The following is a 26420-nucleotide window of genomic DNA, read 5'->3' as shown; positions in this document are numbered from 1 at the left end:
GAAGTGTTAGTATCTACCAACCACAGGTGGAGAAGCTGAGCTTTAGAGATTCTCACTGTCCAAAGGCGATGTGCCTCATGTTAATAGAGGAACCAGGACTTCATTACTTTTTCTTCTATTAAATGTGGATATCAGCTAGGGATTTAGAAGCCTGGGCTCCTGAGTGGCACCCGGGCTGCCTGTGTAGATGGAGAAAGCATCTCTTCAGTTGCAGGTGTCAGAGATGATGACCACAGGTGGGAAGTGTAGAGAGAAAAAGATCAGGTGACAGACCAGGAAAGAAATAGTTGCATTTGGGAGAAGAGAGTAAAGGAGATGTTAGCCATGGACAGTAAGAAAGAGGTAGTCTGAAAGCTAGGAGGAGAATGGGAACAGTAATGTGTTAAAGACCACAGGTAAGACTTCATAAATGTTTAGTATTTTGAAAATGTCATTAAGGATTGAAGGAATTTGAAGTGAAATACTCACGGTGATGATCCGTAGCTTTTTGAAGGCTGTGTGCATGGTATATGCCCTGTGTTTGCATTAACAGCTGGCATCAGCTCTTTGTGGTTCATGGTAATATACTAATAGCAATAGAAACTAACCTGTATTGCATTACATACACACGTTCTATTACATAATGTGCTTTTTCTAACTAACTCATTTACTCCTCACAATGACCCTCAAAGGCAAATACAGTTATTATCTTTGTTTTACGGTGAGAAAACTGAGATACCTTGCACCCTAGTCCAGTTGGCTTCAGAATCAGCTTTCTCAACTAGTGTATTTCACTGCCCTGCCTGGTCGTGTAGAGGCACGCAAGGGTAGTGCTGAAGCCCAGCAGGTTTACAAAGGACATTTTCTTTCTTCTCTCTTGTAGAACAAATTTCAACCCATCCTTCAAAAAGGAATTTTTTTTTTGTCCTTTTTTAAATTTAAGTTTGGCGTTTCCTTACGTTTCAGTGGAACAGTTGAGAACCGTTCAGACGTGCATGCCATGCCAATGTTGTTTGAAGACTCTAAGCATCCTTCCTGCTCTGAAGGACTAGTGGTCATCATTTATGTGGGAGCTTGTGACTGAAAAGGTCATGGACAGGAAAAATAGCAGTGAGAGAAACATACACAAGGACGGCGGGGATGGCAGGGTCACACCATTCATCAGTTTTACAGTCCTGTTGACCTTTGTCAGCATTTCCTAAAGGAAAAATCGTAAGACAGCAAAAACAAAGAGCCACAAACGAACAAAACTGGGAACAGGTTAAGACCTCTGTGAAAACTTGAGAGACGGGATCTTTTTGCTTCAAAAGACAGTCTTGTGTTCTCTGGGGAATTCTGCTTACAATGGTTTCTTTTTCACATCTACTGCTCTGATGTTCTTCACCTTTCCTGGGGTGGAACATTTCCCAATTCCTTAGTGTCTTTCTGAATTTTCAATACCAATTCACAGAAGGAACCTCAGAAATTATATCAGCAGGACATTTTGTTTTGAGTTAAGGTTTTTCATTCGCTGAAAAAAAGCAGAAGGGATTTTATTATTTCCAGTTTGGACTCATGTAAGAAAATGCAAATAGATGAAAATCTATTATGCATAATGTTATACGACTACCTTTACTTCTCATTTTTTCTGGCAGATTATTCAGATTCCATTAAGCCCTTTTGGTTCCTGTTTTTCTGAATATGATATGAGGGATGTGTAATGCATCTCTTATCACTGACTTGCATGTGTGACATGACTTATATACTAAAGCCCCGTACAATTTAGTCTCATTTCATGTTCTTTTGCCATAATGTTCATTGATCAAATAAAAGCCTGCCTAAGCAGGTAACCCCTGCAAGAGAATCTCATCGTACTGCAGCCTATCGAGGACAGTGTGTTTTGTGCATGGGTGAGACAGGCCTTTGCACTTCTGCTTTTGTTTCATTAACACTGTTTGCTCCTTAATTTTATTTATCCACAGTGTAAATTTAGGCCTGAGTCTCATCAAAGCTTTTTCAAATTTCATTGTGAAATTTGTTCTTGGTTTTGCAACTCTTGTGAGAGTTAGAAAAAAATCTTGTTGGCTGCTACAGATTACTAGATTTATTGCTATAAATAAAAGAAATTCTGGCAGCTTTGAACAGATTTTTGAATGTCTGTGGGGGGTTTGTTTTTTCTCCTCAAAAAGTTGGTTATGGAGCTGAACTAATAAATAGCATGTAGAAAATCTGGTCTGGGGAACATGGGTCTCCATCCTATAAGGACCTGCTACTGAAAGGCTCAACATTTGGTATTCTAAACAAAATGAGCTTTCCAGCTTCCCTCATTGTCCCAGAATGCTTTGCTGTCGAGTTGTCTCTTGCCCTGACTTTGATAGTACGAGTGTTGGTGCAAAGATAATAGAGAAATTCACATCAATATCTAGGTTAATGTTTAGTAGAGGCCAGTGGGCTTTTCATTCTGAATTGCTTGACAGCAGGTCTGACAACACGGTTTGGCACTTTGGCAGTTTTTCACATTTCTTTTAAATTTTAATTATAACCTATCAAGTCTTAAGCAGTTACTTCTGGGTTAGACTCTTGATGAATGTCATAGCAGGGTGTCTTAATTTAATGGATCTAGAATAACATCTGCTTCTAATATTTTAAAAGCCAATTTATATGGAAATTTATTTAATGTATAGTCAATACACAGAGAATTATAAAAATTAAAATGGAAAAATCAAACCACTGTGATATAGTAAGTCTTTTGGTAACAAAGCCTTTCTTTGATAGCTAGGTTCAGCTGCAATTTGCTAACACCCAAAATGCCACAGTTTAAGCAAGATAGCAATTTATTTCTCATACTCACGAAGTGAGAAGGAACTTAGCCCAAGGCTGGTATGGTCCACCATCAGTTTTTTTCAGTTTTATTGCTCTGCTGGGTAAGACTTCTATTCCTAAGGATACCTTATGGGTCCACATGGTTGCTGGGACTCCAGCTATTATATTTCTATCCCATCAGGAAGGAGGTATGTGTAGAGTGGGGAAGAATGCTCGGCTTTAACCTTTTAAGGACACTCTCTGGACGTAGTATGTAGCAGTATACTTCTGTTCCACTGGCCAGCAATTAGTCACATGACCCTATTTAGCAGTAGGAGAAGATATGAAATAAAATCTTTTTTCCAGATGATCATGCACCCAGCTAAAAACAGAAGAGCTACAAGTATGGGAAAAGGGGAGAATAGACATTGGAGTACAACTGTCTGTCTCTGCCACATTGAGTACTATTTTAAGATACGACTTTAAGGGAAATTCTGCCTTCTTACTGAGCATCTAGATAAGTCAACTAATTCTCATAAGTAGGTAAATTTGCAAAAGGACTAGCGGGGGTTTGGTACAGAGCAGATAATCATCAACTACTGTTGATGTCTGTTTTAATTCTAACCCCAAATGCACCTGCTTTCAGAAGTTGTAAGCCAAGCCGACTTTAATAGGATCAAGGGACTTTTGTAGACCGCACCCCAGTCTGTGTAGAATAGTAACAGCAGCAGCTAACAGAGCCCCAATATCATTTGTACTTGGTCTCCACGTTATCTGCCCCCAACAGTATCCTTGGCTTTTCTACACAGAAGATAAATGAACAATTACAAGTGTTTGTTAAGTGATTTCAAGGTAAAACCATTACTGTTGCAGAAACTGAAGCTCAGAGAGGTTAATTGGATAGCAATTTAGAGAAGCAATTGAAAACCAGCATTGCCCAGTCATTTCATCCCAAGTGGAATACTAACTCTGCTCTTTCCATCAGCTGTGTCACTTTGGATGGGTTTCTTTATCTGTTGGAATCTCCGTGGCATTTTCTTGGTTTTAAAGACACTCAGTAAATTACAGAGCTGGGACTCATGGATGTGTCCCCTCAATCCAAGCTTTGCCAACCTTATTTTTGGTAATATTCATGTGGAAATGCCTTTGATCCCACCTGCCTTATGTTGGAAGGCAGACCTAGTAGAGGAACTAGAGATAAACATCGTCACGGCAGCCTCCAAGCTTATATTCTTCAGATACACAAATGCCCCACCCCTTAGAAAGCCTTCACATCAGACGGGGCAAGAGCTACCTAGTTATGGAGTAGGTACCTCAGATATCTCGTTTCTACTTCCTTCTAACCCATGTGCCTCTTTCATGTTGTGTAAGTAGAGAGGGAGATGAGATAGGATACAGAAGACCCAAGGCACCGCCCTGTTCTCTGAAGGCATAATGGCATAGAGAAGGGATCCTCTGAACAGCTATTTATATGCCACCTTCAACATTTGTACCTTGTTCACATATACCAGTAATGTTGATTCTTTAATATTTGTTATGACGTTGACTTTTTAACAGTTTCATTGTGAGTGAACATCTATGAAATCCTGCTTTGATTTGATCATTAAATTTCCTTTCAAATGCGCGTTAAAATAACCATTAAAATTCTTACAAGGTTTGCGTATCTTATCACACAGTTCCAGTGGTATGTGGAGCACATTTTGGGCAGCCCAACATAGTGGAAAAAACGTGGGCCATGAAACTTCACCCTGTTATTTCCTGCTTATGTACTTTGGAACCATTGTTAATTAATCTTTCTCAACCACAGTTTGCTCACTTGTGAGGCATAGATGATATGTACCTCATCCGTTACTCTAAGGATTAAACAAGATGTAGCCCAAGAGACTGGCCCGGTGCTTGGCAGGTAGCAGGTCCTCAGCAAACACTAAGTTACTCCTTCTTGAAGTCTGTTTGGAACTCTTGGGCATGCAAAACTTGCACTAATTCTCAAAAGCAGGAGACCGTGAAGTGCCATCATAAAGCCCTTGGTACAGATGATAGTCCTGTGAGGGTTCAGAGGGGGAAAGGTTGAGGTTTTCCAGAATGAAGGAAGAAAGGAAGCATTTGGGTGGTTGGGGAGCCATCTCCAGCTCTCGAGGCCCTTGTGGCTAAGAGTGTGGTCGATGGGCAAGCCGTTAGCATTAGCTGGGAGCTTATAAGGAATGTGGAATCTGTGGTGCTTCCCCAGACCCACCGAATCAGAAACTCTGGTAACGAGACCCCCAGGTATTCCATCTCAAATTGATTTATGATAGGGGGCTTGTCCTAGCTGTGAGTAAATCCGCTGAGACTCTTCCGCTTAAAAATGCAGATTCTCAGGACTCACACCCACCTGGGCACTGCATTTTTAGCCAATAAACCACCTGATTTTTAGGGTAGTTGTTTGGCAACTGCTGCATTAACCTTAAACCACTGATGGAAGCTCTGCACTTCCTCTTCAAATGTATTTCCATTAAACAAGGAAGAAAGCTTTTGAGAAAACTTAATTGCAGTGTTAGTAGGCATTAAGGGGAGGATCTGAATTTATGTGTAAAGCCTTTTATAGGCTCATTTGCATTAATCATGCATACCTGGAATCCATCGTGAAGCTGAATGATAACAGAGATGCCAAAGAAGGCAGTACCTAAACACTGTCATTTAGTTTTCCTTTTCCTTTCTGTATTTTATATTTGATTTTTTTTTTTTTTTTTGGAAACATTTTGTTTTTCAGCCGTGCTATCAAGACTAATCAGGACCTTCTTCCAGAAACTCCATGGACACACATTTTCTACAATGATTTTTGGGGGACTCTTCTAACCCACAGTGGCAGCCACAAGTCCTACCGGCCACTCTGCACTCTGTCCTTCCGCCTGAACCATGCCGTCGGCGGGCTGAATCCCTGGAGCTACCACCTCGTCAACGTCCTGCTGCACGCGGCCGTCACTGGCCTCTTCACGAGCTTCTCCAAGATACTGCTTGGGGACGGATGCTGGACCTTCGTGGCCGGCTTGCTGTTCGCCTCTCACCCCATTCACACGGAGGCAGTGGCAGGGATCGTGGGACGGGCCGATGTCGGGGCCAGTCTCTTCTTTCTCCTGTCCTTGCTCTGCTACGTTAAACACTGCTCCACGAGAGGCTGCTCCGCCAGCACTTGGGGCTGGTTCCTGGGGACGGGACTGTGCGCAGGATGCAGTATGTTGTGGAAGGAACAAGGAGTGACTGTTCTCGCAGTTTCAGCCGTTTATGATGTCTTTGTCTTTCACAGGCTGAAAATGAAACAGATCTTACCTACCATTTACAAAGTAAGTGATTGTGGGCACGGGAGCATTGGGTTACTGAGTAATCTTGCTTGGTGCTTTCTCACCATTTAAAGCAAATTTGTTCCTCCTCAAAGAGAATTTAAAATAAGTTAGCGTTTTGATCTTCGGTGAGTGGAAGCGCCCTTTTTGACCTTTTCCTACTAATAACAGGTTTCAGTCTCTGATAGTTTTATTTTTCAGGTTTCTTGTTTTCATGATTTCAAAGGGAGTAGAAGGGCAGTTTTGCCTTGTAAAGATTATGCATCCTTCCTATATATTTTTATTTATTCTTTATTTCTGCCCAAATTCTCTATAATCTGGTAAATTACCTGTAATGCATATTTGTAAATATATCACCACTGATAATAGAGCTAGATGTTAGACTCTATGGAAGGGAAATCCTCTGCCATTTGTTAATATTACTTTTCCTGATCTGACTTTGGAAAACAACCTTTCTTTGCAGTATGCTGGAAACTCGAATAATTAAGCAATGAATCATATTCACCTTTTCATTGTAGGTATAAGAATAGGAGTCAAAACAGAAAGTGGTTATTGTAAGTTTTGCCCTGAGGCCAATTAAGAACTTTGCCTCACGGCCTTAATACTTGTTCTTCTGTCTTCCCTTAGCAGTTTTAAATGCAATGTTGTTTGAAGGTCACAGAAGCACTTTCAGATCCCACGCAGTTTAGAACTGAGCCGTTTCTACTACAGTATTAAGGCATTGGGTGGACAGAGGCGTCCTGAGAAACTGCCTCCTTCCCATCTCCACATTTTCCCTCATTCACAATAAACTCCCCTTGGCCTGGACTTTAAGAATAAAGCCTGGACTTGGCCAGTGTTTGGAAATCTCAGCCATGTTATGGGTCCGTTCCTCCTTCCCTTTGGAGACATAAGTGACGAATTAGGATTTTACCGTGAGCAAGCTGTCAGGGTTTCTTATGTCTTCCCCCTTCATTTCCAATTTTACTTAAAATCAAATTGAGAAGATAATGAAATAAAGACAAAAAGTGGAAGGAAATGGAAACACGTATTTGGTTTTTTTTAATGACTTTTTTTCACATAGTAGGTGGAGTAATTACTGCTGTGCTTCCTCTCTGCAGGAAAGCATAACCTTTTCAGCTAGAGCTCAAGTATCAAGTTGCTAATGGAATTCTTTGGATTTCAATTAAGTGAAGAAACTTCAAAAGAAAACTCTGGCTAGATAGTTTGATGCTTGAAAACAACATGGTTTGAAAGTTAAGCACTTAATTTCAAATCATGTAAGTATTCTTTCAAGGAGATCTAGGGAGGAAAATCTTTTGTTTTCTTTTAAAACCATGTCATCAATAATAGCAAGTTTTCTTGTTTTACTGGAAATACAGATAGAATAGGTATAAATTGTAGTCCTTGTCCTATGGAGACCGATATCTATTTGAGACTAGATTCTCGGTGTTTCAGCACCTTGCATTGATAACCTGTGAAACATTGCATTTTTTTTCTAGGAATTTGCATAATACCATGTCCTGAATTAGGAAATTATTTTGATGTGTCAATTCAAGACTTGCTTTCAAGACCTTTTGAAGTTCTCTTCTGAGAAATTTTCAGTTCTCCAGGCTTATTTGGAAAGATAAAGTTGCTGATAGAGCTCCTTCCTGTAAATATGTCTCATACAATATTTGGGACATACTTGTAATAGAAAGTGATCCTTTGTTTGACATGAAACTTTAACTGGGCTTCGTGTATTTTAATCTGGCAGTCTTACCCACGTAACTGCTGCTTGAGAAAATGAGAAATGCCACTGGGAAAGGAACTTTCAACAGCAGAGGGTGTGAAGTCCCCCATGCTCTGGGAAAGGACTTAATACTTTGAAGGTTCAGTGCCCTGAGATGTTTCCAGATGGAAACTTGCCCAGACTGTCTGGCAGCCACTGCTTACGGGCAGGGGAAGTAGGGCAGCAAATCCCTCCATCTGATAGTTACTCTCTCAACTTAGCTCGCTGTCTTTCCTTCTCAGGTTTTGGGCCCATAAGCTTAATGAGGATGTTAGGGTAACAGATTTTATGGGTTTGTCAGGAACCGTAGAGACCATCTCTGCCAGTGCCTTCATTTCCCCCTAAGGTGTACAGAACCAGAGATGTGAAGGCCACCCAGATAATGGGAGAATCACTAGAACCAGGGTACATATTTGTGCCTGGTGATACTTTTACTGTGCTGTGAAGAGAAAACAGATGTAGTTAGATGACTGCACATAGAAAAGAAAATAATACGGGATTGAATGTTGACTCACATTGCCTGGGAACTTTGTGCTGGTTCAGGGACCTGTTTCTTCCTCTGGAGATGGAGGTAGTTAACGTCCCCTCCTGGAGATGTTGCGAAGATGATAGAAAATGGTGACCTAGGTGTTCAGTGTGAGCTGGGTGCCCAGTATTTGGAAGGCACCTGATGCATAATAGTGGAAGGGAAAGAAGAAACAGCAATGGAAATAGTAATCCCTTCTCTTAGGAAAGAGAAGGCCAAAAAGACAAGCTTCTAGTAGTCTTTAAATGTCCAGTGATTTGAAAGTCCAGTTAGGAATTGACTAAAGCTGAAGCATGAATATTTAAGCAAAAACATTCACTTAGACTTGCATGACCTTGGGGCTTGTAAACGCTGGCGTGAATTACATGTGGAAGTTATAGAAAATTCTGTATTCTACCTTTAAAATATATGGATTTCTGTTCTCCAGGGGGAGTTAGAAGGGACTCTAAAGGAAGTGGGTTAAAAGACTTCAGAAGGTCCTTTTCAACCTTAAAGGAATAATTATCTTAAGTATCTAAACAATGAACTCTGAATCATTTATCATGATTTGCCAGATGAAATAAACTATCCTGCTCTGTTAGAACATAACATATATAAGCAGAAACCTCCAGTGCACAAATGTTTAACTCCATTATGCAAACTAGAGGACTGGCCAAATACTCAAAACCTAAAAATGGTGGTCCTCTCAAAGCTGGGAACCATGTAGAGGACCAGAGGGGCAAGTTGTCTGTTCAGTAATCTTTCCCTCCTAGCAATCACACTCAGGTGCTTTTTCCCAGTGTTGGTGATTTGGGTTCTGTAGTTCCTATCCGTCCTGGCCCCCAAACTCAGATGTGAACCAGGGCCAGCAGAAGGGACTGAGGTAAACTAGAGGTTATGAACTACTGCTAGTACGCCTCTGCATCCCATTATTTTAGTAGGAAAACCCAGGTTTCAGTTTGGTAGGGTTTCTGATTTTTCTAAGACAAGCATCTGGGTTTTTCTATGACATCTCCTGTTATTTAATATTGGTTGCTAATTTAAAAACAAACCCAGTCTGTGCCAGACAATCCTTGGGATGGCTAAATTTGGCCAGAATTCTTGGCTGCCATTTTTTGACTTCTGAGAGGCATACAAATGATGCACATGTCCATATTATGTATTAGGCTTTTGCAGTTCTATAAACGAGGTATGAAAGTTTTATTCATTTTTTTCCTTTGGTGAAGTATGTGAAAAATAGCAAGTAGTTGACATACCACAGATATTTTATTTAGTGTTTAAAAAACATGTATGGTATTGTATCTGTGAGGCAGTGTTATGAATATGCTAAAAATGTTAACTTATTTGATACATGCTATTGAGCAAGTAATCTGACTTATGAAATAATGTGGTTGAATATGACATGAAATAATATGGTTGTCAATAGGAAGCTTTGTAAGAAAATACTAAACAAAATCTTCAGAAATGTGAATGAATAAAATTAGTGTTCCTAACTATTTTAAACAAAATTTTCAAATACTCCTAGTTCTTAGCTTCAACATTCTCTTTAATGTGTTTCCTACATTATCCTTAGTATCTAGGAAACCATCTGGCACATAGTAGGTGCTCAGTATATTATTGAATTCACACTTGCTTAAGATTTTCCTTTGAAAATTATGTGCCTGAAATGTTCAAGTGAAATCCTATATTCTCTCCTTTATACAATGAAGATTTCATTCCTACTCAGTGGGGTCTGGAAGGTGGGATTGGAAAAATGTCAGAAAATTGTCAGAAAAATGTAAAAAACTTAGTTTTCTTGACCTCTCACCAAATGATTGTTTTAGCCTTCCTTAGATGACTTTCACTTAGTTTTATGTGATCAAAGTTAAGGAGGGGGAAAAACCCCTTGAATACACTTCAACTAGTCTTGCCAATAAATGCTAGACTTTTATCTGCCCACAAAATATTTTACAAGTCCCCCATGACCCCAGGAGGTACATGGGTAATAAAATCAGCAAAGCAACATTTTTCTTACTTACCCAGGATCAGTTATTGGTTGCCTAGTGGCTATTTGCTGTGCTTATTTAACATCTGTTAACTGTTTTAATGTGGAAACATCTTTCTGCCCTTTATCAGCCTCATAATCACTTACTCAGTTACAGGTGGGAAAAAAAGGAAATCTGAAAGCCAGTGTAACAATTCTAACAATAGCCCAAGATGATTTGGAAAAATGAAGCCCTTTGAGTTTGATCTCTTAATAATTTCTCTAAAGATGACTACCTTTGTTTTGCTGTTCTTTTTCCAAGATGTGCATTTTCTGGACAGCTTCCTTTTTTTTTAAAATTAAATTTTGTGGCTCTATTTCATGTAAACAAGATAAAGAGACCATATTATTGGAGAGGAAAATGAGAGGCATTACCACTTTGAAAAACGAGTCATCTCTGTGTAGAAAGAACTTTGTTATTTTAATGCTAAGCAGCATGAGAACTATGGAGGTTGCCTGTAGAGAAAGGAGTTCACCTTTGTCTTGGGTATTACTTAAGCTTAGTTGTACATCAGGATATAACAATCAGCTCCAAACTCACACACAATTCCATATATCCAAGTCACTTAGAAGAAACAGAGTTTTTGGTGAGAATGCTTCTGAAGGTGTGGACTTAGGTTCCACTGAAAGTTTTCGGTTCATCACTGTTGGAACACTAGAGATACTAAACATCGTGCTTCTGCATATCTGACTGTTCTGTGTGACTTCCCGTGTAGAGAGGAGGATGAAAAGCACATGCATAGCCTACAGGTATTTGCACATTGAATCCACATGTACTTTTTTATTTGCTTAGCTGCTGGGGGTGACATTGGTGGGATCTGTTATCACTGATGGCCTGTCCCTTTTCTTTCTAGACTGGGTTGTGGCTTTACTCAAGATGTGACTCTCCTGTCGAGGGCACTGAACAAAATGTTTGCTGCTTCTGATTCTTTTCAATCACATCTGTGCTACTTTACTTCAAGCAGTGTTCCCACTTTCTTATTTTCTTTCCCTTTGTTTGCCTTACACTTGACTTTGTGAGAATCCAGATACAGCAAGATACTCGGATTCTGATCACAGTATTTCCTAGCATTATTGAAACTGGAGGGCTGTTTGTCATGCACTTCCAAATGAATTTGGATTTGCTCCCAATAAACTTTGTTGTAACATTTAATGTGCATGACCTGCAGCGCTTTAAAGCTCTGAACAGCGTGCCAATACTGTGAACCAGATAATACTGCAAATAAAGCCGAGGTTCAAAAATATTTTACAATTCAGAAAGTCAAAGATTAATAAGGTATTTCAATCCCACAGGTTGGCTTCTTTGCTTAGCTGATTTAAGAAATGTCTGTATTCTCGTTGCAGTTTAAATTCAAGCTGAGTAATTTAAATCAAGTTGAGTGGTAGTAGAAGCTGAGTGCCCTTGAAAGTTTCTGTAATGCTTGCAATAGACTGTTAATACTTGGAAATGTGATCGATTCACAAATTATTGTTAAAAAAGGATCTATCTTTGTGCAAAGCACTGTATTAGGCCTTCTGGTGATTCAAACATGAACTGTCAAAATCCTGCCCTTAAGGACATTTGATAGTGGTAGGAAGTTGAAAACAATGTATGTAAAGACAGAACTGAAATGCAAGCTGGAAAGTGGTGCCAGCTGTAAGGGAGGCAGTGGGAGTGTGAGGGGAGTTTAGAGGAAGGAGAACTTACTTTCAGCCAAGGGGATCATGAAACACCTTCTGGAGTAGAGATATTTGAGCTGGGTTCTGAAGGATAGCTGATATAGGCATTTATAATTGGAGAAGCAGGGAAAAATGGAAGATAAGCATTACACAGAGGGAAATTCATATTAAGTTACTGGAGACTCCTGAGCCCTCATTTGGGCAGATACATGGAGTGCATGAATTTATAGGGCAAATGAATGAGAAATGGCAGATTGGGACAGTTAATGTGTATAATGGTGGTCAACGATGTTGAGAGGCAGTGCGTGGTTTTTAAATGTGCTAACACTTCTGGTCCATGGGAGAAGCCTGGGAATGTACAGGCTAGCTCCATTTTGCTGCTTGTGGGGACTGACTTCTCTGTCCTTCCCCTAAACCTAGAGAAGATCCTTTTGGTGATGAAACTAAAGATTCCAGAGTGAAGTTATATCTCATTCAGTGAGTGTGTCTCTTATCAGTATTTATCTTGTTCTTTAGCATTAAAAAAAAAAGTTAATTTTTGAAGACTAATATTATTTTACTTTTGATTTTAATCTGATGTATTATTTATACAGTCCTAATGAAAAAACAAACAAACAAAAACAAAAATGGAATCTTTAAGGGCTTTCTTCTGTGTATTCTTCCAGTATTGCTGAATGGTATTAAAACATTACCCTGAATGGCCACAAGTACAAAATCCCTCTTCGTTTTGCACTCTTTCATACAGGAAAGCAGAAACATTTTTAGAAAGTCTTTTGCAATACAGAATAAAATGCTCTATCAGCACTGAATTTAAACCAGTTAACTCAGTACACCCGTCAGTGAAAATGACACGCAAATTGGACCTTGTGATGAATAAATAATGAGTCTCATTGAAATCATCTATGCTGTTCTCATAACACTGGGATGTATATTACATCACTCGGCTCAATTTTTGATAACCTGCTGCATAAAAGGCATCAGATTAACTGCTGCCGATCTTGATTATCAGTTTCCTCATGTTCTACTTCAGTACTGTCAGTTCTACAGAAAACTGTATGGTTTACACAAATTTGAAATCAATTTTCATTGCCTAGAAGTGCAATTCTTCTTATCTTAAATATCTGGTACAATAGAAATGCTAGTTTTAGTGTTTATTTTTCAAATGGAATGCAAGCTATAGGAAGCCAGATTCCAGGAGTGCATTGCAGATTTCTTAAAAGGCATGGACAGGATGGGAGGTGGGGTGGATAAAACTGAATATTAAATCAGTGCATTGGCAGTTACAATGTTTATGAAAGGCAAATACTATGGCAAGGTTGCATAGTGTGCTAACTTTTATTTTTTACATCTGTTGTCATACCTATTGATCACAGTATTCCTTTCTTCAAAAGGATAATAGAAAAACAAAAGGGAAGAACAGTGCCTTTTGATGTCCAAGTCTGTGATGACTGGGACTTGGAAGGTCGATGTGCCCTTGTTCTCTGTATTTGTCTTTACAACTCTGCTGCACCCAGATGGCTCCTGTATGCTCTGTTGGTCTGATTATCACTCTTGCATCAAGTGAAATAGCATGAATTCAGAATTTAATACATGTTTCCTCAGTAATTATGGCCTTGATTAGTGAAGTCAGTGTTTCCATTCCAGAGGACACTTTGTTTCTCCACATGTTTATTCATTTAATTTCAGATCAGATAAAATGCAAAAATAATATTTCTCTTTGATATGATAGTGGAACATGCAACACTTGGGTTTTGGTATGCGGTTGTCATTTTGCAAATAATTAATGTAAGATTCAAAGAAAGCAGAGACCAACAGAAAAATAAAGGACATTTAAAAACAAATGAGTTGTTATTAGTAAGTGAAGAAATGGAAAGTGTAGCTAGAATTTAATGTTTCCGTTAAAATATTGCTGAACATAACTGCATACTAAGTATATTTAATAGTCCTTGATTATATGCAATATCACTTGTTTAAAAGTAATTAAATTTTAAAAACTTAAAGAAAAAACCTTAGTATTTTAATTTTGGGAATTTTGAGTTGTACCTGCTTGCAGTACCAACCCAGCCTTTTGAAGGCATTGTCTTAATTCTTAATGCATACACCCTGAGTGCACTACTCCATGAAAGGGTTTGTATGAGAGTGTGTTCCGTCAGAATACACTGCATGAATGCATGCTTGTACGACATATTCAGATTATACATGAATGGTTTGAGTGTATTTCCATAACCTCTATGAAATGAAAAACTCCAAATTACACAGAACTTTTACTTCTCCTAATTTGAGGATCCAGGAAAAAATTTTCCAGTTTGTTCCACTGAGTGCGGCCTCTTCTTGAGATGTCATGACATGGCGTGATAGAAAGTTAAATCTATCTCATACTATATAAAAACAACAGCTGGTAACTGAATTAAAATTTGGTGTTTGGTTCATCTTCTCATGCATACGTGCAAGTGAGGCTGTTGTGGAAAGGCCACAAGCCTGGAGCCTGCAGATTTAGGTTTCAATTATTGTGACCTTGGCAAAATCACTTAACGTCTTGAACATCAGTTACATGGTTTGTAGAACAGAGATATAATATTTGTCTTGCAGGGTTGTTGTTAGGTATGAATATAGGAAATGTATACTCTTCAGCCAAGTTCCTTCCCTGTAGTTGATACCATCGTGGTCATCAATATTTCTCTGCATTTCCACAGCATTTCACTAGTAGTGAACTTTTTGTCTGTCATTTTACAGGGTATTCATTTAGTGCGGCTGTGGCTTGTCTGATGGGATGCAGGGCGAAATGTCAATCAACAAAAAATAGTCCTTGCTATCCTGTTGAAGAATATTGAGAAAAAAATCTTTCCCAAGGATAATTCTTACAAAAAAACACAATTTAATATTAATCTCTTTTTAAATTGAGTGACAACATACATCTATATATCAATGTCTATATCTCTATATATGTTGTTAACCATAAAAACGAAAAGTTATTTTACCAGCAAAAATGGGTTTAGTCAAGAATAGCAGATAATTGCAATCTTGGATGTGCAAGCTACAACAAAACCATCTGCTGTCGGGAGAACAAAGGAGAGGACCTCTCTTTTATAGAGGAAAGAGCCCAATTGGAAGGGTTATTTTAAGCAAAAAAAAATCCACCGAAGGAAACTCTGGTTCCCATGAATGGTGACTTCTCACTGGCTGGGTAGTGACAGTCTCCCATTTGCTGGGCCTTTGAGGCGGGTGGAAGCCTCTCCTCCTGCCAGCCTGTACAGGTAACTAAAACAGTGTGAGGGGGCATCTCTTCTGCTCTGGGATTTAGGAGGAGCGGTGGGCGTGAGAGCCTCCCCTGCTGGCCTCCAAATGCCCTTGTTTATGAGGTTTCATGTCACACTTTTATACACTGATTTTTTCTGCTTCAGGCTCAGGATGGCGCTGTTGCTTATGTATCCGACAGTGGAAGGGAGATGGGCTATCTTTCCTGTTCTCTCCTCTTTGCCTTGTTTCCTACCTCTTTCCTTTCAGCGGGTTGACGTTACTTCAGTAGCTGCAATAGCTTGCAGTATTCACGTCAGATTCTTTGGAGGAGGAGAAAGCACTGTTACCACCTAAAGGTGAATGTAATCTCTCTCCCCCTCCTATTTTTCCCCAGCCTGGAAGGCAGTATTGCAGCGGATTCCAGAATCTGTTATAACAAACCTTTTCAAGGAAACGCTGAGGCTGGTTTTTATTGTTCAACAGTTTAGTTTCCCTCCCCACCTCCTGGGGAGAATAGAACGCAAGAAGTTTGTTTTGAAATTATTACAATTTTCTGGCTGCCAAAGATCTTATAAAATATTTTGGAAGTCTTTAGGAACATTCAGACCAAATGATTTTTACAGAAACCTACATCCTAGCAACTTTGGCTTGTTGAGACAAGTCTGTAGGTGAAATTGGCTTTGATTTTAGAAAATCGGTATTTAAGAGTGATTGATTGACAGGGTAGGTGGGTGGATGGTGATGGTTTAAAGATTTCAGGATCCATTTTTGGGTTTAACTGGAATGACTATCAGCCTCTCATGGGGCAACTTTTAAATCAGAGATTGTAGTGGTAACAGGGTACTTGTTCATGGAGTCAAAGAATGAACTTCGCAAACGCTCAAGGTAGGCAAGCAGGAGAAAAGGTTTTTATTCAGAGAAAGGAAAATGCAGAACTCGCAAAGCATGCCAGGAGGGGTACGGCTGCTGCTTACAGGCTCAGGTCTGGGGGTTTTGTGCCTGTTGCATCGGTGAGGGAGAGAAGCTGTTTGTTGTCGATAGGTTTACTCCAGAACACTAGCTATGTTTTCACCAATCACTGTAAAGGTCACTTTTATTTTAAACTCATATGTCTACATGACTATGGTCAGCAGACTGTTCCCTATCACTGCGCTTGGGTGGACTTCCCCTATACATTGTTTCAACTGCAAGCATCCTGTTCTCCTTCACCTTCCTGAAGCCTCAGTGAGGTTCTGCCCTTCCCTGTGGACCTGTATCCCACCCACTCCAGCTGGACAGGGGCTGCCCCCGTCACTTCCCTGTCTCAGTAGCACAACACCGGCAGCTACTAAATAATCTTTTGGTCTGTGTCTTTTGTTTCTGAGGCAGTGCGAGGGAGCTGGTAGGTAGCAGGAAAGAAGCTCCTTTTCAGAAGCTATCCCTGTGATTTTGATGAATAGCTGGCTTTGGGACCCACTCATGGACGTTGAGAATCTGATGGCCCCATCCAATATCATTCGACATTATAAAATTTTCATAAAAACACAGGATGTTGTGGCTGGAGAGAAATAGAAACTATTTATTTGCTACCCCGTCTCTTTTCCTGAGTTTGAGGCTCACAGAAATCATGCACAGGCTTAGTTGAGAGCAGAGACAACACTATGCCAGGCCTCCCCCTCCAGATCTAATGCCTTATCGCTTCTCTGCCTTGAACTTACAAAATCCTGTTACTATGAAAATAATTTTTTTATTTGCCATTTAAGATTAGGGACTAGGGAGGGCCTTCTGTACCCATCTCTCAAGTGCATCACTAGTAAGATTCTGCCCTTCCTGTTTCACCCTGAGTTCTCCTTTGCTATGTAAATAATTCCAGATTACCTTCTGAAATTCAGGTTTTTATTTTTGTTTTGTTGTTTCCCTCCTCCAGGGCCCTCCTTTTCCTGTCCCTGGGCCCACTAACTAGTGTCAGTCAGGGGCTCAAGTATTCACATGTTGTCCTCCTCCTCCAGCTTGATTTAAACCAACATTCAAATGGAATATTTACTTTAGTAGCTACCAGAAACAACACAAAGAGATACATCGTTCATTTTTCTTCCTAATTTGGTTAATTTCCTTTCCCAACAAAGTATTGCTGTTTGAAATAGGTCACCTCTCAATGGAGTGATCTTCTCTTTAAGGATGCTGAACCAGGGATAGGTCTGTAAGTGGATAATTAATAAATCCTGGACCAGCTTTTTCTCATTACCCTCTTTCAGCTCTCCAAAGCGCCACTGCATAGTCTTGGGAGTGTTGTTATGCAGCTGCATTGGGGTGGGGGTGCAGTCTCCCTGTGCACCAGGTGAAACCTCAGCCTGGAGGGTGGGGGGTTCTTGACCCTGATGGAGAAAGAATTCATGAGCAGGTTGGATGGGTGTAGGTATGGAAGGAATTCATTAAAGTGAAAGTAGTAGTGAATGGCAGCAGCCATACAGGTACGCAAGGCAGAGCAGAGAGGGAGGAAAGGAAAGCTCATTGAACTCCTGCTCGGCATTGGGAAAATCCCTTGCCAAGTCCTGAAACCAGGGCCGCCTGGCATCCAATATCCACTTGAATCTGCATGGCATGGGAACTAAGCCCCTACCACCTCAGGATTTGGGGGAACCACAGATCACTGGATGGAGTGAGATTATATTCTTAGAACTTCCCAGCACAAAGGAAGGCTACTGAAGAGCATGACTGTGCAGCTGCAGTCCCACATGGGTCACCCAGGTGAAGGGAACTTGCAAGCCCAAATCAGGGATCCCAGTAGCCCCTCCCTACTTGTCTGAAATAGAACAGAGAGACATGCTTAAGTCTAGAAAATTGAATGAAATAGCAAAGTAACAAAGATGCTTACCCCTGGGAAAAGGGGTCTCTTATTGACCTCCCAAGAGGCTTGGAAGAGCACAGAGACCAAACCCAGTAAGCTGAGCAGTGAGAAAGCTTTACTGAAGGCCAAGTACACACTCAAAGAAAGGGGAGTGAGGGCAGCCTCAGAGAGGAGGCATGCTGAAAACCTTAGGATTCCATCTTTAAGGATTTCAAGAATGGGCCAAAGGACGAGAGGGAGCGTAGGCTTGACACGTAGTCTCATAATGTCTGTCTCCAGTGAGAGACTTTATGTCATTATCCACAGTTAGTCCTCTAGATATTCTGTAAGATAAACTTAACTCAAGGGATTTCTTGATCCTGTTCTCCAAGATAGTGGTTATCCTCAACCAGTGGGAAATACCATTTAGGACTGCTTGCCCTGCCTTAAGGTAGGGTAGATTATTGGCTCATTACCATAATATATGTTAGGAATCTTATCTCCTAGCTCACTGGTTTTTTTAAGTGCAATCTTAGTCTTTTAAAGATGGAGTCCTTTATACTATTTATATCTTGGCATTTTTCATCATAAGGAGGAAAAATTAATGATGATACTTATCCCACGTTCCTGCTCTACCTCAGGAGCAAGGAAAATTGCAGGCATTATCAGAAGACACAACAACTGGGTGTATAGTCATTCACCCTGGTTTTTGAAATTCCAAGAATTGTGGTGAGATTTTTGAAAACGCCCCCACTAGTATCTTCAAGACATTTGAGATTTATTTTGACCATCAGTGTGATTTCAGTATCACATTGTTGAGTGAATATTCAAATGGTTGACAATCTTAATGTCAAAAGTGAAGATGACTCCAAAAAGGAACATATTTTAGAGGTAAAATAGCAAGAAAGGAGAAAATGTAGAAGAGCCAGTTGAAAAATGGGCCGGGTAAATGAGAGAAGGGCTGGATTTAAGTTGTCAAAGCAGCCACCTAAAGTTTCTGGTCCTTGGACAAGATAATTTATAGTCTTTGATTCTCTTGCAATCTGCAGTATAATCTTCTCTATGGTTGTGCCGACTTCCATATTGTTCAGAGGAAGAGAAATCAGCCATTTGAATTCATTACCCTTCATTTGCATATACACAGCTGGTGGTGATAATGACAACCACCATTTATCAAGGCTTACTGTGTGCTAGCGAAGTGTCTTTGTGTTATTTTGTTTGATTCTATGAGAGTAGGTATTACCTCGCTTATAGATAAAGAAACTGGGATTTATAGAAGTGAAATAATTTAGCCAAGGATCCACAGATAATACACAGTGGAGTAGGAATCTTATTCCAGATATCTGACTTCAAAGCTCATGGCCTTCCCTTTATACTGTTTTTACACAAGCTTAGGTAAAATAGAAAAACCAAACAGTATTATGAAAGAAACAACCATTCCTTCATATAACTTGGCTTTGTGGCCAATGCTGTTTATGTACAATAGTTTAAAATGCAAATTATCTGCACTTCATCTGCAACAGTTAGTTTTATGGATGCTAAAACACAAAGGTGGATGTTATCCCCGCCCCTAGGAAGTACAGGACTTGTATGCACTAATTCTATCACTAAGTGCTGATAGGATTCCATATAAAGTGCTGCTGAGGCTCGTGTGTGACAGCTGAGCCTGGTGGGGAGGAGGCAGAGAGAGTGACTGGAAAGTAGTGGCATCTATATAGGTCAGCTCATACAGGATTTTATTTCGTTTTGTTTTTTTGATTGTTTTAGACTTAAACCTTTTCATGCTGGTACATTTCATTTCAGTCCATTTCTTTCCTCCTCAATGCCTGTTATGTGAGAAGAAATTTGCTAGATGCTCATTTTTTAATTGTTTGATAAATAGGGACCGAGTGTCCTGCAGGTATGAGGTACTATTCCAGATGCTAAGGATAAAGTGATGAAGAAAACAGAATTCTTTTTCACGTGGAATTTACATTTGTTTCCTAACTGAACTGTCACAGTAACCCTTGTGGGGTCACTGTGTGTAGCCCATTTTATAGGAGGTTGAGTGAACTCCTACCAGTTGATCAGCATGAAGTGATACTGGACTGCAACCAAGAGCCGCTTTGATTCCAGTCGGCATATCCAGGACAGATTACTGTTTCTCAGTTGAATTCCTTCAGGTAAACAGTGGCCTGATCATATAAGGTATATTATTGAGTAGTAGTAGTAGTAGTAGTAGTAGTAGTAGGGTGTGTGGTGTGTGTGTGTTTAGTGAGTTCAGAAAATAACTTGAGACCAAAGACCGGATACTCATTTTCTTTTGAATCCCTCTGCACCAGAAGAGAAACAGACATGAGATCTTGGTATTCGGAACTTGGTCATCAACATAGCATTAGTCCGGGAGGGCATATCACGTTTCCCATGATCTTGCCTTACATTGTACAGATTTAAAAGAGAGGCATTGTACATATAGCCTTCAAGGTCAAACAGGTGAGATTTGCTTCTTAAATTCCTGTCAACTTCCTCTACCTTGGCAATGTATGCTATTTTTCAGAAGCACGCAAAAAATAATAATCTGGAGTCAGTTCACATTGCAGCATTTGGTTCAGTTCTGAATTTCATATTGCTGCATCATTGCTAATAAACCATATTAACTTATTTATGTGTCCTTGACAGACAATGCATTCCTAATGGCTTTATAAGGGAAAAGATGTGTCTGTGCCATAAAGATTGCTTTATAATTCATATTAAAAAACTCATTTTCCTGAAGATTGCCTTAAAAATAGAAAACAGCTTAGAATAGCAAGCAATGTTGTGATACCAAGGAATGCCTGTGTGTCCTAGTGGGTCATAAATTGTACAGGATGTCTGATGTAGATTATAAAGGCTTCTTGTAATCTAAGCTTTTCTCTATATAAAAAAGGGCTATAAGTTATCAAATTCAATACTCAAGCCCTTGAGACCAGATGTGATTCTGATTAAAAAAAAAATTATGCAAAGGTGATAGGGTGCATAAACTCTGTATAATGTAATGCCCCTAACATGGCAGCATTTCAAAGTAAATTTTTAGTATTTCTGAAGGGAAATATATGAATATTTATAATGAATGGAATAGATGAAAATGATAAATAGCCTCATGTCAGTTCAGGTCAGGCTTTTATGTTTGTTACTTTTTTTAAACAGTTTTATTGAGATATAATTCCCACATCATAAAATTGACCCATTTAAAGTGTACAGTTGATCGGTTTTGAGTGTGTTCACTGAGTTTCTGCGATGATCACTGTAATCCTAATTCCAGATTTTGAAATTAGGGTTAGGGGAGTTTGGACCTGTAGGTACCGTTTTTCAGAGTTACAGGTTTTATTTTTTTACTTTTCAAGTTTAAGAGAATCTGTAGAAAAAAGTTTTGACCTCAAACCATGTGGGTCAGTAAACCTGGTTAAATTCCTACAGAGACCCCTGCGTGTTTTCACTGGTGCCTTTAATATGCTTGCCTGTCTCATTCACTGTTAAACAGATTGGTAATGGAGTTTGGGTAATCAGGATATCTTCTTTGGGTTTGGGTTTGGGTCAAAATGCTTGGATCCTTACTTGGTTTTTTCAGAACTGATAAATTGTAGGCCCCTGCATCAATGTGATTTTTTGGAGTAGGAATCTGATGTCAGTATTTGATTGCTTTCTTGGCTGTGTGTTTGGTATATGAAGCCCTTGATTTTACAATGAGTAACAGTGATTTTTTAGTGTAAATATGAGTCTGCATACTTCTTGTTCTTTTCCATACTTTTGTTTTGTCTCTCGGTGTGTTACACGTGACTTGCAGAAGTAATTAGGTTCTATCTAAGTACATATAATTGACTTGTTTTTAGCTTTGACTAGGAGTTTTATCGAAATGTAAAGGTGCTTGTAAAATCTAGGATAAGCCCAATTTCCATTCCCTTACTTTTTGATAGAAGAAAACATATTTTTAGACATATTAAATATATTTAAAATGAAACTGAATTTGGAGTATTTCTCTACCCCCTTAAAGAAATGGCCATCCTAAAATATGCTCAAGCTTACTTCTTAGAGGCAAATTCACTTCTGAGCAATTATAAAAGAGCAGTAACATAAAGTTAATTAGGGGAGAATGATTCTATAAAAATTTAATGTGCCATTAAGACATTTGCTGATTTACATCAGATTTATATAAAGGTTGTTTGAACCTACACCTTTGCATCCAGCTGGTAGCCTTTTTCTAGGTTAATTACACGAGAGCCTTTGAAAAATGTTAGGCATTGGAGAGAAGTTGTGATTTCAGAAATAAAGGGAACATGCTGTGAAAAATATGGCCGTGTGGCATAATGACATAAATCTTGCAGTTCTAATCAGGAGGCCTGCGTTCTCACACAGTTTCTGCCAATACCTCATTGTGTAATTGTGGACAAGTCATTTAACCTCTCCAGCGGTTATTTTCCTAATATGGGAGTTTCTGGAGATGCTTTAAGATCCAAATTACATCATTATTTTTAGTCATAATTAAAAAGAAATTTATGGCTCATTTTTTTTTTTTTGTAAAATTACAATTTCCTTGTCTTTGAGATAATCTGTTTGGAAAGATTATTGTGCAGATATTAAATTCTTGATTCATTCCCAGAAACAAAAGATCAAAAGTACCAAAGTACTTACAGTAATGTTTTTTGAGAATGAGGTATTTACTGCAAACTGATGTGGGCCGTGTGTTTTGCTTCACCTTTTAGAGGAATCTTTCTTAATAAAATATCTCTGTATCTCCCTTTTTATCATGATTGGTTGAAGTTATCTTTTTCATTGTCTTTTAAATATAGTTTACTTCACTTTCTGGATTCGATGGTCTCAGGAGTCTATACTACTTCATTCGCTGTTCTCATCTACATGATTATTTCATTATGTCATCTTACATTAGTTGTGCTGTCATTCAGGCATGTAATTGCAAATGGACTTTGGTCCTGTTTTCTGCAAGACAGTATCATGTTTTCCTTAAATACCAAAATGAATTTGCTGTTCTCCATAGGGAAATTTTTAAAAAAAAGAAAAAAAAAACTAAAATAATATTGAATGTCAAAGAGTGATCTTGAGTGAGAACTCACCATACTTTATTCTCTTATCTCAAAGGCTGATAAACATTTAGTATAAAGGCCTGGATAGTAAATGTTCTCTGCTTTGCAGGCCATGTGGACTCCATGACAGCTTCCACTCTGCTGACCTACTATAAATGAATGGGTGTAGCTGTGTCCTAGTAAAACTTCATCTAAAAAACAAGCAGGCACCAGATTCGGCTCCCCAGGCTATATTTTGCTGCCTCTAGTAATTTAATTGATATACCCATGTATACTAAGCCATACAGGCTCTCCAAATTGAAGTTTAGGACAATATATTTATAGTAGTAGGAACCATTCAATTTCATACAAGTTAAATTCATTCATTTTTACTTCTTGTACCCAGATCTTTAATGCTTCTCTCAGGAGAATATTACTGTTCCTTTTTTACAGTTGAGGAAACCTAGAGTGGTATTTGGTCGAGGTGACCCAGAGAGCACAGGATGTTTACTCTGTTGCCCTGCTTTACATTCTATCACAGTACTAGTGACCTCACTGAGCAGGTATCTCCAATCCTGTTTTGTGTGAGTAGGATCTCCTTTAAGATGGAAGTTTGAAAGTAAATTCAAGTCCAAATTTAGCACTATGACTATTCTCTGGATACTGAATTCATTCAAAATAATCATACAAAGTAAACTTTGGTAACAATTCCCCCCCAAAAAGGAAGCCCAAGTAAGCAGAGGGTGGTTTCCAAGAATAACCAGTTCTACAAGTTCAGAGCAGCTGTAAAAATACATCTTCAGTTGAAATTTAGCTTGTAATATAAGGGCATTTGAATTTTTCTTTCACTTCATCTTCCTTCATTTTTTTTGCAAATTACTTAGCTTTGTTGAGGATATTTATTTAGTGCTCTTAACATAAATGCCAAGCACGTCATCATGAAGGAGAGCTGTCACTGGGGGAAAAAAATAGGAGGTAAATACCAGTTTAAAAACATTTTTTTTCTTGGCCAGAGTTCATGGTGGTTATGGAATGATGGTGTGTTTCTTACTGTGTTTTCCCCCAAACCCAAGCAGATAGGACATGATTGGCATTGGCAGTGAGGTATTTACTGACTTCTGATATCTTGGTGATCACTGTATTGGTGGTCTTCGCATAGTTCCATCGGGGGCAGCAGAAAGTTTGACAGGCACTGTTGCCTGCGGTAACAGCTGTCATCCTGTCTCTAAGAATGGGCCATTTTGTTCTGTCTGAATAAAGAGCACTTAGGGTGATCAAATACCATTAGAATTATTGGCTCAGGGTTTTAAAAATCCTAGATAACTAAATCTGCAAAGATCAATGGGAAGTTGGTATCTTTTTTTTTTTCCTCAAACTCATCTAGCCAAACTCTCAAATCCTTAATGTTCTATAAATAATTCTCATAAGAATTGTTTAATTCTTCTTTTTGAGTACAGCTTTCTATTTGGCCCTTTTCAAAACTGTTTCAGAATTTTTTGCAATGATTTGTAATATTTTTCTTCCCTTTCTTAATTAGGCAGCTGGTTTGCTAAGGAAATACAGTGCCTGCTGCTTTAATAGGTACTTGATCTAAAATTCTGATTTTACTTCTTTGTTCCTCAGTATATCTCAAACGTAGGGTGCTTTGAAGGGTACATGAGTTAATACCTAGAAATCTCTGAATGTCTAGTACATAGTAACTGCTCAATAAATGTAAGCCCGCTTTTTAGTTTTATATGTTAAGATGGTGACTTTCTCTACAGATTGGCTAATTTTAAAATGTGTACCATAACGATCATCTCTTTTGGTTGTTCCTATTTTATCTTCTTAGAAGTCGGAGTTCTTTAGAGGAATTGCAGTTAATTGACTACCCTGATACTATTATGTAACATTGAAAGGATATTAGTCCATTTTTTCTCATCAACCATTAAATTTTGTTCACTATACCACACTAAACTAGGCAGTGACTGTGTTTTGAACAAGGATATTTAGAAATGAGGTAAAAATAGCTTCCTCCCTGGGACCACAGTCTTTAGTTACTGGGAAGTATGCAATTACATAGAAGTTTCTCAGATCCCACAATAGCATCCTTTTGAAGGAACTGACGATGCTGTTTCAAGAATATCCTGTCCCTCATATCTGCAACCTTTCACATTTGTCTAGTGGTATATTGTTTCCAGATTTTCCTTATGCTTCCGATTGCCTCCTAAAGGTCTCAGAAAGTCAAGCGGGCTAAAGGCTTTATTTTTATAGCTGAGAATGCCCAGAAGTAGGTATTTCATAATTTTATTATTCAGGTAATACTGCAAGTCTAGTGAGTAAACTCCTTGTTTTCTCCTCACTTCTTGTCTTTCTACCTCTTTTTGTGTCTCTTCTTCTTTCGTGAAGGCATTGTACTTCTATTCTCCATTGGTTAAAAACAGCTCTAGGAAGTAGGAATTTGACCTGGCTGCATAGTGCAGATATGTTTAAAATACAGTTGAAATTTTTTCTACAGAAAGGATCAGACCTTATTTGCAACAGGGGCTTCAAATGTGTTGCCATCCTTTTAACATCCAATGTAGTGTCCACCAGAGAAAAAGTCCAATCGTTAAAGAAGCTGTGAACCCCAGCATAAGTATGTAAGTCAAGGAAATGAGCACCTGCAGTGTCACCTAGCCATGTAGACTTCAAAACAACCCCAGGGTTAAGAACCCTCTATGTATTGCCCTGTGACCAGACTGTTGTCCATAGACCGGAGAATCCAGATGGGACTACTTGACCATTGTACTCAGGTGCGGATGTATCTACAGCCGCTCTATATACCGTGCTCCAGTTCCCTTCTAGACTGCTGTCTTGGTTTATTGTTGTTTTGTTCGCCCACTCAGTTACTTGCTCCGTCATTCGTGTGTGCATGCGTCTGTCTAACGTTGAATGCCTGCTCTCTGACAGTTGCTGGTCTAGTTGTTCTGGACAGTATACTTCAGCAAACAGCTCCTTGCCATCTAGGCATCTGTATTTATCTGGGAGCAGTGAGCATCTTAAGAGTGTGATACTCTTTAAGATAGTTTATGCATAGTGTCACTTTGGGCCTTAACAACTTCAGACTTGACCTTTATAGTATACTGTATCTTTCATATATGGTACAAGTTATTAAGACTAGAGAGCTTTGAGAAGACAGGGATTGATGTAGCCTGGAGAACCGGGGAAGTCTTTTGGAAGAACTAGAATTTAACCTGGAAGCAATGGAGCACATTTCAGATAGTAACCACATTAGGTTGACTGATGGGAATTTGGTTTATATCTAGAATCATGAGACCAATATACCACAGAGAGAATTTTGAAGTT

At 39.1% G+C, this 26420-nt stretch overlaps 1 protein-coding gene across 4 annotated transcripts in view; it reads left to right on the top strand.

Annotated features, from left to right (window-relative positions):
* Positions 1–26420, top strand: part of TMTC2 (transmembrane O-mannosyltransferase targeting cadherins 2) — a 400347-nt gene that overhangs the window by 148556 nt on the left and 225371 nt on the right. For 3 of the 4 annotated variants that reach the window (XM_073214780.1, XM_073214779.1, XM_037010635.2), the window contains one exon: positions 5510–6080. The exons of the other annotated variant lie outside the window; for it this stretch is intronic. In XM_073214780.1, the coding sequence (XP_073070881.1) occupies positions 5510–6080 (571 nt within the window). The remainder of the gene's footprint in view (positions 1–5509; positions 6081–26420) is intronic. 4 annotated transcript variants of the gene reach the window in all.

Source organism: Manis javanica, chromosome 10 (assembly GCF_040802235.1).
Source record: "Manis javanica isolate MJ-LG chromosome 10, MJ_LKY, whole genome shotgun sequence".
Lineage (NCBI taxonomy): Eukaryota > Metazoa > Chordata > Mammalia > Pholidota > Manidae > Manis > Manis javanica.
The sequence above is the reverse complement of the archived record's forward strand: the minus strand, read 5'-3'. Positions and strand labels throughout refer to the sequence as shown.